This window comes from Myxocyprinus asiaticus, chromosome 39 (assembly GCF_019703515.2).
Source record: "Myxocyprinus asiaticus isolate MX2 ecotype Aquarium Trade chromosome 39, UBuf_Myxa_2, whole genome shotgun sequence".
Lineage (NCBI taxonomy): Eukaryota > Metazoa > Chordata > Actinopteri > Cypriniformes > Catostomidae > Myxocyprinus > Myxocyprinus asiaticus.
The window spans coordinates 18,747,268-18,760,466 of record NC_059382.1 but is presented as its reverse complement, the minus strand read 5'-3'; the positions used below and the strand labels follow the sequence as shown (position 1 = coordinate 18,760,466).

At 37.7% G+C, this 13,199-nt stretch overlaps 1 protein-coding gene across 5 annotated transcripts in view; it reads left to right on the top strand.

Moving 5' to 3' along the window:
• LOC127429833 (MAP/microtubule affinity-regulating kinase 4-like) overlaps positions 1-13,199 on the top strand; it is a 64,905-nt gene that overhangs the window by 949 nt on the left and 50,757 nt on the right. For 3 of the 5 annotated variants that reach the window (XM_051679091.1, XM_051679097.1, XM_051679094.1), the window contains exon 2: positions 937-1,029. The exons of the other annotated variants lie outside the window; for them this stretch is intronic. In XM_051679091.1, coding sequence (XP_051535051.1) covers positions 937-1,029 — 93 coding nt within the window. The remainder of the gene's footprint in view (positions 1-936; positions 1,030-13,199) is intronic. 5 annotated transcript variants of the gene reach the window in all.

The following is a 13,199-nucleotide window of genomic DNA, read 5'->3' as shown; positions in this document are numbered from 1 at the left end:
AGCCATTTGATTTATGACGTAAGTGGCGTCAAGAGCAGAGTTGCCGAAACTATAACTGCTTGTAGCGTTTTTTTGAGACTGCAATCAAACTGTTTTTGTGTCTCTAATTCCAGTCTCGAATGTTCGTGGTTCAATACAAGTTAATTTAATCGACAGAATTTGTGTCATAGTGTTGATTACCATAAAAATATTTATAACACCATATATATATATATATATAACACATTCAGTGAAAGTGAATGGTGCCAGTCCATTAACATTAAATACGTATTGTTTCAGACATTATACTTGTTAACATAATTTTAGTGTGATAAAATTGCTTACTAGATAATTTTTGTAAATTATATCCAACGTTGTTACTTTGTTAAAACGACGTAATGTTGTGAACCATGTAATCTGGTTAACGCTGTAACGCTGGCAATTACTTATTTTATCGCACTTAAATCATGTTAGCAGCACCTATAGCTAATTTTTACACCTTGTTTTGAAACTGTGATTATTATTAAAGGGATAGTTCACCCAAAAATTATCTAATCATTTAAGGCCTCGATATACTTACTACGAAATCGAAGGACGAACGGGTGTGACGTCATTTAGAACAAAATCTGGCCGAAAAGATGTTTTTATTGCGTTCGTTTCGGTGGTTCGTAACAGCTCACTGGGCGAACTTTTAGGAAAATTCGTATCGGCTGCTAAACACCTTCTTATTGCCATTGGTCTACATCATCGGTAGGTGTGACCTGCAGCTCCACCTACATTGAGGCCGATGCCTAGTTCTGTTTATGTTGTTCAGTGAGTCAAAATGAGTTATCATGAGCAAATGGATGTGCAGAGTTATTAGTGAGCTGGTGCAAATGTACCTACATCTGTACGATGGTTTGCTTAGAGATATTTTCCAAGACCATGTCAAGTGATTTTTTTTAATTTTTTTTTAAGTCTACTAAAGGAATCAAATCTACAAAAGAACTCTCAAGTGCCCATTCACACATGTGCCATCCGCAGCAAAAGCCATTCACACATTTGTTTGAAGTAAGATATGCCTCTATCATCATTGTTTTATCTTTGTTCTGCACATTAACACTTTTATACACTCATATTTGCAGTAGTATCAGTGTCATCATAAATCACAATAACAGAGTGTAACCGGTGCATATTATGGCCTCGTGTAGCATGTTAGTGCATTAGCATCATTAATTCGTAATGTAAACGAGACAAATGAAACATTTTCTACACCGTATGTTCTTTTAGGTATGCGTGCAAGTAGCAAGCATGCGGGTTGTATGAATTGATTTCGGACATACTTCATCCGGGGACTTGGGCATTGACCCGTGACCCGCATACATGACCTAAGAACAACAACAACGAAAATTATCTGCCCTGGTTTTGTTAAACAAGCACTATATAAGCACACAGAACAATTATCTTGGTATATGTAGCACTTACATTTGAGAAGAGCCATCTGACTGGCAGTTAATTGCCGTTCTTTTAAAACCAGCATTTTGAACGTGATGTCGTCTCAGCTCCTGAGGGATTATGGGATCGTTAAGTGTCCAGTCTATCTGCACTTCAGAGTCTCGCCGAAAATAGTAAGTCATCCGGGTATTTCTCGCTTACTGCTTCACACCGTGGATTTGGATATACTACTCCATTGGCATACTATTTTGGCATTCTATATAGTAGAGAAGTATGGATATTTGGACGCAGCACAAATAAATCATATTTGCACAATAGCCCAGTTGGTTGGCGATATGCACAAAGAATGCAAATCAGCAAAAAAACAGAAGAACTCTTATGAATGTGCATAGGAGGGCTGTTTGAAATTAGATTTATACAGTAGTAAAAAAAACAAACAGCATGCTTAGATATTGATCTGTTTCTCACCCACACATATCACATCACTTCTGACGACATCGATTTAACCACTGGAGTCGTATAGGTTAATTGTATGATGCATTTATGTGCTTTTTGGAGCTTTAAAGTTCTGGCCACCATTCACGTGCATTGTATGGACCAGCAGAGCTGAGATATTGTTAATTTGTGTTCTGCAGAAGAAAGAAAGTCATACACATCTGAGATAGCGTGAGGGTGAGTAAATTATGAGAGAATTTTCATTTTTGGGCAAACTATCCCTTTAGCCTTTATGGACTATCCCCATTCACTTCTATTGGAAGTGCCTTTCTGTGCCTTTTTTTTCAAGGGACGAGTTGAAATTATAATATGTGGTAATTTGAGGTTATCTTGTATTGAAACCGGAACATTCCTTTAATTCACAAACTAAAGATGTAAATTAACTAAAAAGAAAAAACACCATGCCCCTCCCTAACACTAGTGTCACAAATTTAAAGCAACGATTGAGGACATGTAGCTACACTGTAAACGGCTGTCTCTTAGTTTAATTTTAGATGATGGAGAAGGGGGAACTTTTACCAAGCTGATATTGAGCACATTTACAGCATTTTATTTGTGGATGATTAATTTGCAGCTAGGTCTATATGACAGAATGCTGCCCAAATTTCCAAGCTAAACCATGCATAGCTAGGACTGCAACCACCATAGACATATAGGGGGACACAGGTTAGTATTCGATCAATATGAGTTTTCAGTGAGAGATTCTTTACCCCTACCCCCAAATATTTGGTTACATATTTATGCATATTTTTTTTGCTCTCCTGCACCCTATAGTAGATCTACTTATGGTGCAATGGGTGCCAACAAGGCTTTGGAATATATAGTGATCTAATCTGAAATATAAAAAATAGGAATCTTTCAGAAAAAATGTAATATGTCACAACAATTTCAGGCCATTGATTTCTTCTCTGCAGTTAATATACATTTATTGATTTATCCAATTTATGGAGCTCCTAACTAAGGATTTTTGTAGCACCCGCATACAGAACCACTGCCTGCAGCATAATATGCCCATCAGAAATTATTCATATTACATTTATGGCATTTATAGCAGTCAATGACATAATTATGTCTCTTTTGTGTTGCATTTTAAATGAGAGCCTAAAAAAGGTTGAAGGTTGGGTGCTGGAGTGTGTGTTTGTGTAAGTGCATAATGTGAACAGATGCAAGACAAGTTATTACATTTTGAACAAAATGCTTATATAGTAACAATTAAAAAGCATATGTTTGCTTTTCAGGGTGGCAGGGCATTAGGTCAGTGTCCCACTTGTTTTTGAGCACACAGTTGATAAAACCGACAATTTTTATGGCTTTCTGCTACTTGTAAACTGCCCTATCATTGCATGATTACCTTAAGATAACATCATCATTAAAATTAACTGGTAGCAGGGTTTTGTGGGAAATGTTATACAATGAAAGACAAAAGAATATACAGGATAAAGAGAAAGAGTTGTAATTGATCAACATGGAATGAAAGCATGAAAGAAATTAAGATTAAGACATAGATCAATAATTTTTGTTTGGGTAACTGTAACTGATCAGGGGATTACTAGTTCCCAGCATGCTTTGCATGGGACTCGATAGGAAGAGCACATTTTTAAATGGAATTTTAAAAGTTTTATGGAATTTTGTGCAAGATAAATATAAAGGGGGTACTTGTAAGTGTTTCATGTTTAGCTATTTTAAGATTTAGAAGAGTTTCTGTTATGTTGGATTTTTGGGGGCTACCATTATGGTGAAGAATGAAGCTTGAGTTTAGGATGAGGACAGGAATGTGTGGTGAGTGATATTTATTGCACTCGTTATTGAGCAACTGCAGTAGTGCTAATGCCAACATTCACTGTTACTAACTAGTATGTAAAGAAAGGATTCATTTGAGTTACTTTGATATGTCAAATTTTGTTGGGTTTACCCAATTCAAACAATTAAGAGGTTCCCTCTTAAAGTGTTTGAGTTGAGATTACAAAGTAAATTTTAGCTAAGAAAAATCATTTGATACATGTGGAACCACTGTCCACGATTGAATCAAGTTCAGCCAAAGAGTTATTTTCCTTAGTGTAGTTATCCAGCATTAAACCCCAGCCAACACAGACACAGCAGCGTGGCATGCCACATGAAGGCATGGTGAGATCCTGTAGAGCCAACTGGAAGGGACTGAAAATGAGATGGAGATCAAGAGCACAAAGCACACACAATAGGAAATGCGTCTACATAGATTAACCAATCCCCGAAGTTACGTAAACTCTCTGTCTAGCACACAGAACAAGAGTGGAACGATGATAACAAAACACAAATCCTGCAAGTGAATGCATATTCCATGTAGGGCAGAGAAAGTTGTTGTCACTGAAATACAAATTGCCAGGGATTGTTTAGAGGTCTGATTCAGCAAAACAAGGAAGAACAGAACATCTTATGGGGGGCATATGTGCTGAAAACTAATTCATGGACATTTGTCGGGTTTTGTTTTGTCAAAATGGCACCCATCACATTGTAACATATTATTCAAAGAAAATAGCAAGGGTGAAAAATAAAAGGTTCAATTGGCATCACTCTGTTTGACTTGATCTAGACTCTCTAAACGCTTCTGTTGGTCTTAATAATGTGTTGAAGATGATACCATCTTATACCACTTTCAGTGATGACTAAATCATTTACATTTGGCAGATGCTTTTATCCAATAGACTTACTGTGCATTCAGGGTATACATTTGATCAGTATGTGTGTTCCCTGGGATTTGAACCTATGATCTTGGTTTCACTTGCACCTTACACTGCCAGTTGGTAAATCTGGTAAATCATCTAAAGAGCATCCAAAATACCCTAGTGTGGAAGAGTAGTTATATGTTTTTTGCTTTCTGTGGACATTTAGTTTATTCTGAAGTGTTGAAACATAAAAAGAGGAAATTGACTGGCAAGGTGAGTGCGTAAGTGTCTTCTACTTCCATTACACATTCTACTTCCTCCTGTACTTCCTTATTGCTGATCTCACTTAAGGAGTTATTCCACACTTGACATGAGCAGCGGTGCTTGTTTCTCTTATATTTAAGTGGATGTATGTACTGTGACTGTGTTCTCAGAAGTGTTGTAATGGAATATTGTCTGGCTTCACCATCGCATTTATCTATAAAGGTGTCACATCACGAGAAATCAAATTTTCATTGATCTTTTAAAATAAAGCATATATTGTACTTTGGGGGGGGGGGGGGATTACTTTCAGTCCAACAAGACCATTTATTGAGACTAAGCTGCAAAAACTGCTTGTTCTAAAATCTCTGGATTTCTGACATCAGACACCCAAATGCATAACCAACATTTACATGACAAGGTCCCCTATTTTATGTTCAGAAACTTGGCCTTAACACACAAGGAGAAAGAAGGATACATACTATCCGATCTGAGCGAATTTTGTTTTTCTTCCTGCGGCCATTTTAGGTCACGTCTATATTATTGTGGTTTTGTTTGAAAACGCATTCATTTTGCTACATTTACACCTCACATCCTTACTAGAATTCCATTTTCCACTACCGAAAATCTTTTGAAAGCACTCCCCATAACCGCATACTTTGGAAATAATATCAAGTCTCAGTGTGGTAATATGGAGGAAGAATACTATCTGAATGTTATAAAAGAGCTTTTTTTTTTTTTCTTTTTGTTTAATTTTGATTTTAAGGTCTGTGATTGTTTAGTCAATGTCCATACAAACATGTTTTCATTTGAAAATGCATTGATTTTGCTATGTTTACGCCTCACATTCTCACTAGAATGCGGTTTTCCTCAACTGAAAATGGAGACTTGTGAAAAGAGACTTTTGAAATGATGATGCCGTCTTTTTGAGTATGTTAGGAAACTGAAAACGGAGGTTTCAAACTTAAACGGATTAGTGTGGATGTGGCCTTAGTCATATTTTAACAGTTTAAGCGGCATAGCACAGATTTTGTGAACATTCCACAATTTAATGCTTGCTTTGCAAAGAGGCTTTTATTTTAAGGATAGCGCCAAATAGGAGCCACATGACGCCATGTGAAGGGCAGACATGTGAGAGACAGCTCTGCGCACTTTGCTATTTTTTAAAATTATTTTCATGATATAATCCGGTGAAATTTGATGCACCCAGTTACACATTTGCTGTTTGAGGTAAATATGGCAAAGAAGTAAAAATCCTCAGGCTCTGGAAACATTAAAAGACACTTACGGGTTCAAGATGAAAGCCCAGACAGGCCTGTGGACCAGAGACTCAATGTGGATGGCGCGGCAGGAGAAGGAATCCAGCGTCAACTGTCCATCATGTTGGTGATGTTGACAAAGGTACTTGCAGACTTGGAGGATCTCGCTGTAATACGTCGATCAATTACGGCGATGGAAGAAAAATTCTCTGAGTTAGTCACAAGAGTGACAGATGTTGAAAAACGAATCGATTATTTGGAGTCATCAGAGAGGGAATTAGCCGCTAATCCGCCCGTGACCAAAGTTGATTTGGAACATGTTCTTGAAAAGCTTGAAGATCTTGAGAATAGAAGCCGCAGGAATAACATTCGAATTGTTGGAATTCCTGAGCTTGAGGAGGGCAGAGATATGGGGAAATTCCTAGACGAGCTTTTCCCGAGTCTGCTCGACATAACAGGCCACAAGCTGGAAATCGAGCGAGCTCACAGATCTGCTGAGGGAGAAAGGCCCCATAACATTTTTTAGATCATCCGATAAAGATCTCGTGTTGCGCCAGGCGAGGAGCAAAGGAAAGCTTTCTTGGAAGCATTACAATATTTTCTTGTTCCCGGACTTTGCGAACTCGACAAGAGAGATCGGTTTAAGGAATGCAAGAAACTCTTACATCAGCGGAAGATCACTTTTGCTCTGATGTTTCCTGCCAGACTGAGAATAAACACCAAGGATGGCAGCAAAGTATTTACATGTCCCAATCAGGCAATGTCTTTTGTTGAAACAATGGGTGAGTAACCATTGGGTGTTTTTCTTGTGAGTGGATTGACCCACTGTACATACGCTGGCTTTCGGAGGAAGCTGGGTGCCATTTTTGTTTCTTTTTGCATTGGCTCCGCCGAGCGGCTGGAGTTTCTTTTGTTTTGTGGATTAACACTTTTCCTTAAAGAAACTTTTGCATTGACGGAAGATCACATTTACAGTGAAGTTCCCGGGCAGATTGAGAATAGACACTATGGATGACCGCAAAATATCTACATGCCCACACAAAGGATGTCTTTTATAAAGTTGGCGGACTGTGTAAATCATGGGATATACTTTTATGCGGCCTCCGAGTGAATTGACTCTTGACCATCCGAGGAACCGGGATGCGTGTTTCGTTTCCTTTTGTGCTGGCTCCGCCTCGCGGTTGGAGCTTGTTTTGTTAAATAACACTACTTCGGGACAGTTTTTTATTTGAGTATTTTCGTGGGACATTGGAATGTTTACATCATCTGCTGCACTCATCAGCTGGCTTACTGAAGATTCGTTTGTCTTTCCGGAAAATGAATGGCTTTATATCGGCTTTAATTTGTTTTGTGAAGGAACACACCTTCGAGACAGTTCTGTGAATGAATCTACATGTTTTTTATGTTTATTCTGCCTATTGGCTGGGGTTTGTTTTACAAAATATTTGATGTAATTTTGCCTTACAAAAATTTTTGAGACAAAATTGAGCAATCCGATGGCAAAGTTGTCGCGGGGGCTCTCGTAGGCGTACGTGGACTCTGAGTTTAAAGGGATTGACACTGGTTGGTGCTTTCGTGCGCGGGGTTAATGCGCACGTTTTTCTTTTTTCTGTTTGTTTTGTTTGGGGGGAAGTTCGGGGTTTTATTGTTACATTAATGTTGAAATGTGGTCTTCATAATTTTGTTTTTGGCACACAATTAATTTTTCTACTATATCAAAATGTCAAATGTTAATATGAGTGTACTATCTCTCTCCATGTGGAATGTGAATGGGTTGGGGCACCCCATAAAAAAAAGGAAGGTTATTTCTTTTCTTAAATGTAAGAAATATGATATAGTGTTTATTCAAGAAACGCATCTTTCCCCGCAGGAAGCTGAAAAATTTGGGAAGATATGGGGTGGACATGTTTTCTTTAGTGCTGTCTCAAGTAAGAGCAAGGGAGTCATTATATTGATTAATAAACATCTATAATTCAAATGTCTCAAACAGATTAAAGATAAATTAGGGAGAGTCATTATTGTTTTAGCAGAAATTCAGGGGCAAAGGTTGATTTTGGCTAATATATACGCACTTAACGTTGATGATCAGGGCTTTTTTATAGATCTTGAAGGGATGTTGCAAGTTGCTGGCACCCCTCATGATATAATATTGGGAGGAGACTTTAATCTTTTGATGGACTCAGTCCTTGATCATAGTGAAGCAAAAGTGAGTAAGCCCCCTAGAGCAACATTGACGCTTCACAGGATGTGTAAAAATCTTGGTCTTACAGATATTTGGAGACTTCTGAACCCATCTGGTAGGGACTATACATTATTTTTCATCAGTCCATAAGATTTATTCTAGAATAGATTTTTTTTTATATATCCAGATCCCTCATTTCATCTGTTGTTGATTGTTCAATTGGAAATATCTTCTCAGATCATGCCCTGGTGAGTTTAGAGGTGGTGCCATATACTGAGAAAAATAAATCATATAGTTGGCACTTTAATGTATCCCTTTTGCAAAATCCTGATTTCCAGCAAATGTTAAAGACTGAAATCAATGTTTATATGGAGACCAACTGGTCCTCGGTATCCTCTGTGGTTGTGGCTTGGGAGGCAGTTTGATAGGTATTTACAACTGCGCCACCTGCTTTGTACTATTTTTGGGAATAGCAGCCCCCCCCCCCCCATGAGGCATCAGTGTACTACTCCCTGTTGATTCAGAGTCTGGGGGACGGAGCCTTAACTTCTCTCAAGAGAGTATGGCAGAAAGATTTCAACTTGGCATTGGAGGAAGGAGTGTGGGCTAAGATTCTTAAAAACGTTAAGTCTGCATCTAGAGATGCAAGGGTGCGTCTTATACAATTCAAAATTTTGCATAGATTTTATTGGACCCCCTATAGACTGTATAGGCTTGGTCTTATAGACACACCCACCTGCTGGAGATGCCAATCGGAGGATGGAGACATGACCCATGTTTTTTGGTGGTGTGTCGAGATCCAGAATTTCTGGTCGAAGGTTCTGAATTTTGTGTGTGACGTGGTGGGCACTCGGGTTTCGTTTTGCCCCAGACTTTGTGTTCTGGGCAATGGGGTGATCATCGATGTGGGGGATGTCCATATAGAGAACTGGGTTCTGACCTGTGTGATGATCGCTAGGCAGGTTATTTTGAGGGGTTGGAGGTCAGCTGGTGGGCCCCCATATCCAGAATGGTGCACGGAGGTGGGGAGGGTGGCAGCTTATGAGGAGGTGTCATCGTGAAAACGGGGTGGCTTGGATATTTTTATACGGAAATGGGGCAGCAATTTGGAGTTTTTGGAGGGCTCTCGGGTGGGGTGTGGAGAGAGTAGTGTAATATAGTTAGTATGATTATTATGTGTGTGTATGTATGTATGTATGTATGTATGTATGTATATGTGTATGTTTGTGTATGTATGTATGTATATATATATATATATATATATATATATATGTGTGTGTGTGTGTGTGTGTGTGTGTATCTTTTTTTTATATATATGTATATATGTGTGTCTGTTTGATTTTTATTTCTATATATTTACTTATGTTTGACCACAGGGTTGTTTTTTTGGGGGGGTGGGGTTGGGGAGGGGGAGGGGGAGGGGGAGGGTGGGTTGTGGGGTTTCAATGTTGATTTGATATATTAATATATTTGTTTTGCATTTCATTGTTATTGTATGATTTAATAAAAAATAAAAAAATTAATAAAAAAGGATAGCGCCAAATATATTGGATCCAACAGAAAACCCGCAGCTTATGTGTGAGTGCTGTTTCTCGTTTCACATGCCAAGAAGGTGTTTACATAGAAGTCTAAAAGTCACCATGAATTCAAATTTGACAATTTTTATTTTCTTATTGGATGTTGCTGTTGTGTTTATTATAAACAATTTATCCCTGCATGTTATTTTCATTTATTTTTTTAAATAGTTTTCCCTTTTAATCTTAAACCAAAAACAGTAACTTGCCCTCCAAACATTTGTATTTATATATTTTTGGGCAGCCAGAGATTTCTGGGGATGTACAGCTCGAGTAAGTGTTCTTTATTCATTATGTTTGGTGTATTGTCATTCAAAACATGGATATATTGTTTTTTTACTCACTTGTTTCTCATTCATCTGTATTGGCACTACCGCTCTCACCTCATCGTATGCAAAGACTGCGATGTGCTGTTCACATTTGTGGGCTTGATATGCAATAATGTTGACAGTTAGATCCAGTTCGGTTCTCAAAACTTTGGAAAAGCTGGCCGGCATTGAGATTGCTTCTCAAGTTTCCCCGGTAAGCGGCTCTAGCATGTGCAGCGTGGTGAAAAAGGTTGTGTGTGAGGCTGTAAACTAAAGCCTATTGGCTATTTTTGAAAGCTCCACATGTCCCGCCCCACTTCCTTTTTCAGGAACAGAAAATTGATCGGCGCTCGTGAAGGCACTTGAGGGTGACGTTAAGGACGAAACATACAGTACTTTACGCAAGTACGTGAACGCAGACGCTTCTAACTATGCAAGCTCGATTTCATGCATCGTGTCAGACCACAAGGGGCGCTATAGCCAGAGTTGGGAGGGTTACTTTTGAAATGTATTCCACTACAGATTACAGAATACATGCTGTAAAATGTAATTTGTAACGTATTTCGTTAGATTACTCAAGGTCAGTAACGTATTCTAAATACTTTGGATTACTTCTTCAGCACTGGTAGATTTTTTCACTTGTTTTGACTATAAAAACTCTGCCAGTACAGTAAGACAAAATACACATGTTAAAAATACATTCTCTGAAAAACCTTAATATCTTATACAGTGTTGTTTCTAAAACAAGATAAATCAAATTGATCTTGTTTTAAGGATTTTTTTATATTTTTACAGGAAAACAATACAAAAATTATTTCTTGTGCTTCAAACTTACTTCTCTGTCTGCTCGTATGAATGTAACACATAATAGAAAGTGTTTCACCACTGTTCAAATGCATTTTGGATCTCATCATTTATATGTATAAATGTTTTTCATCTGAAAAGACTAAATATTAAATGAAACAAATGACAATAAAATGCAAATTAATCTCTTCAGTAATCAAAATACTTTTTGAATGTAACTGTATTCTAATTACCAATTATTTAAATTGTAACTGTAGTGGAATACAGTTACTTATATTTTGTATTTTAAATACGTAATCCCGCTACATGTATATTGTTACTCCCGAACTCTGGCTATAGCAGATGTCAGTGTGAACTGTACACTTCTACGATGATAAAAACACCTTGATTAACATTGTAAGTGGACATTGGGGTAAGAAAATAAATAAATTATTATTATTTGATAAATGAAATAACCCCTTTAAGAGAAACGGTAACACACCATCACCCTCTAAAAGATGCCTTTCACTGGACAATATGACTCTGATTTCAGCCAAAAGAAATTCACTAAGAGGAATGGTTCCTCAGTAAATCAGGAAATGTGATCCAAAATAGAGGTCAGATAGGCAGGAGAACCACAGGCTGGGTGGCTTGTTTTGGAGGAACAAGTGAAACAGGCCTTGACATTCTCATGTGCTGAATAAAAGAGGTTATTGTGTCAGCTGTTTGGGAGGCGTAGCAAATCTTAAAGCAAAGGTAGATTTTTGGGTAGTCCCTTGCTTTTGTCTTTTATAAAGAGCATTTGCTCTTTGGTTGATCTTAAACCTGTAGCATATCATACTCATAGCCGTCTTTTAGTTTTATGGCATATGTAAGTGTTGTGGTGATAATAAATTGTCTTGTTATGTCGGATGTTGGCTTATCCTAAATAAATATGTTTTGTTGTCCACATTTGAAAAGTTACCTTTAACTTTTAACATGGTTTTTGTATAAAGAGTGCAGGCTTAGACAATGAATAACAACCACACAATCAGCCTGTTTTTGTGCTTGTCATTGTGGAAGGATTACACCACCCTGTCTGGTTGCCACGCCGATTGTTGCTATTGGCGACTGATATTGATGATGTCTCCTAGTGTATTTGGGAAATGTGTGTGCGTGGAGGGAGTTATGTTACTCCTTGCAGGGGAGGGGGATGCACAGTGCAGTTAGCAGATGGGCCTCAGCTGGGGTTTTTTTGTTTTGCCCTCTCATCTGATGCCAAGGTGAGACCTGTGCTCGGTAGTCATGAGAAAAGTCCCTGTCTGTGACTGCTGCATCTCCATTAGTTATTTAGATGGCAGAGACACCAACTAAAGGGTAACAAGTGGGAGAGGGGCAAATGGCATTTCAGCCACAAGTCATGAGTTAGTATAAAAGCAGCAGCTTAGAACTGGGTCATCTAATGGAGAGATTTCCACATTAACCACGTAGAATCAGCAGGGAACTGGCTTTACAATATGATATTGATATCTGGATTGTGATATGATAATATTGCTTTTCTTTATGTTTGTTGTAAAAAAATTAAAACTGTAACTTCCAAAGTTATAGACTTATTTTCTTAGCTCGTTCTGAGTTTGCATTATTGGCAAACAGAAATAATTGACCCTTCGCTAAGCTCCGCCCCCCTTAGTTATGTTGCTCACTCTGACAAGCTCTGCAGATCTCCCCATTGGAATGAATGGGAGATTGCCGTGAACAACGTGGTTTTTGGCAAAATATTCTCATAAACAGAATGGATAATATTTTTATGTGGGCTGGCATGAAGAGCGACATTGTAATGCATATTTATCTGACGTTTTTTGTAAAAGAAAGTGTTAAATTAAGTAATTTGATTAAAAACTGTGGAGACTGTGAATCAGAATCAAGGCAAACGATTATTACAGTCATTTAAAAAGAGAAAAACTTTATTTAATAGCGATTACACATCCAATAACATTAGCATAATTGAACAGAGCTGTTTATAACATCTCATAACAAACTCATTTCGGTGAACTGTTTATTTATTATCGCTTTTACTATGACTTGAATCAATTCATAAATTAATTAACGTTCAGTTATTAGCTTTAATTTACCTTGGAGCAAATGTACAGTTGAAGTCAGAAGTTTACATACACTTAGGTTGAAATAATTCAAACTAATTTTTTAATCACTCCACAGATTTAATATTAGCAAACTATAGTTTTGGCAAGCCGTTTAGGACATCTACTTTGTGCATGACATGAGTAATTTTTCCAACAATTGTT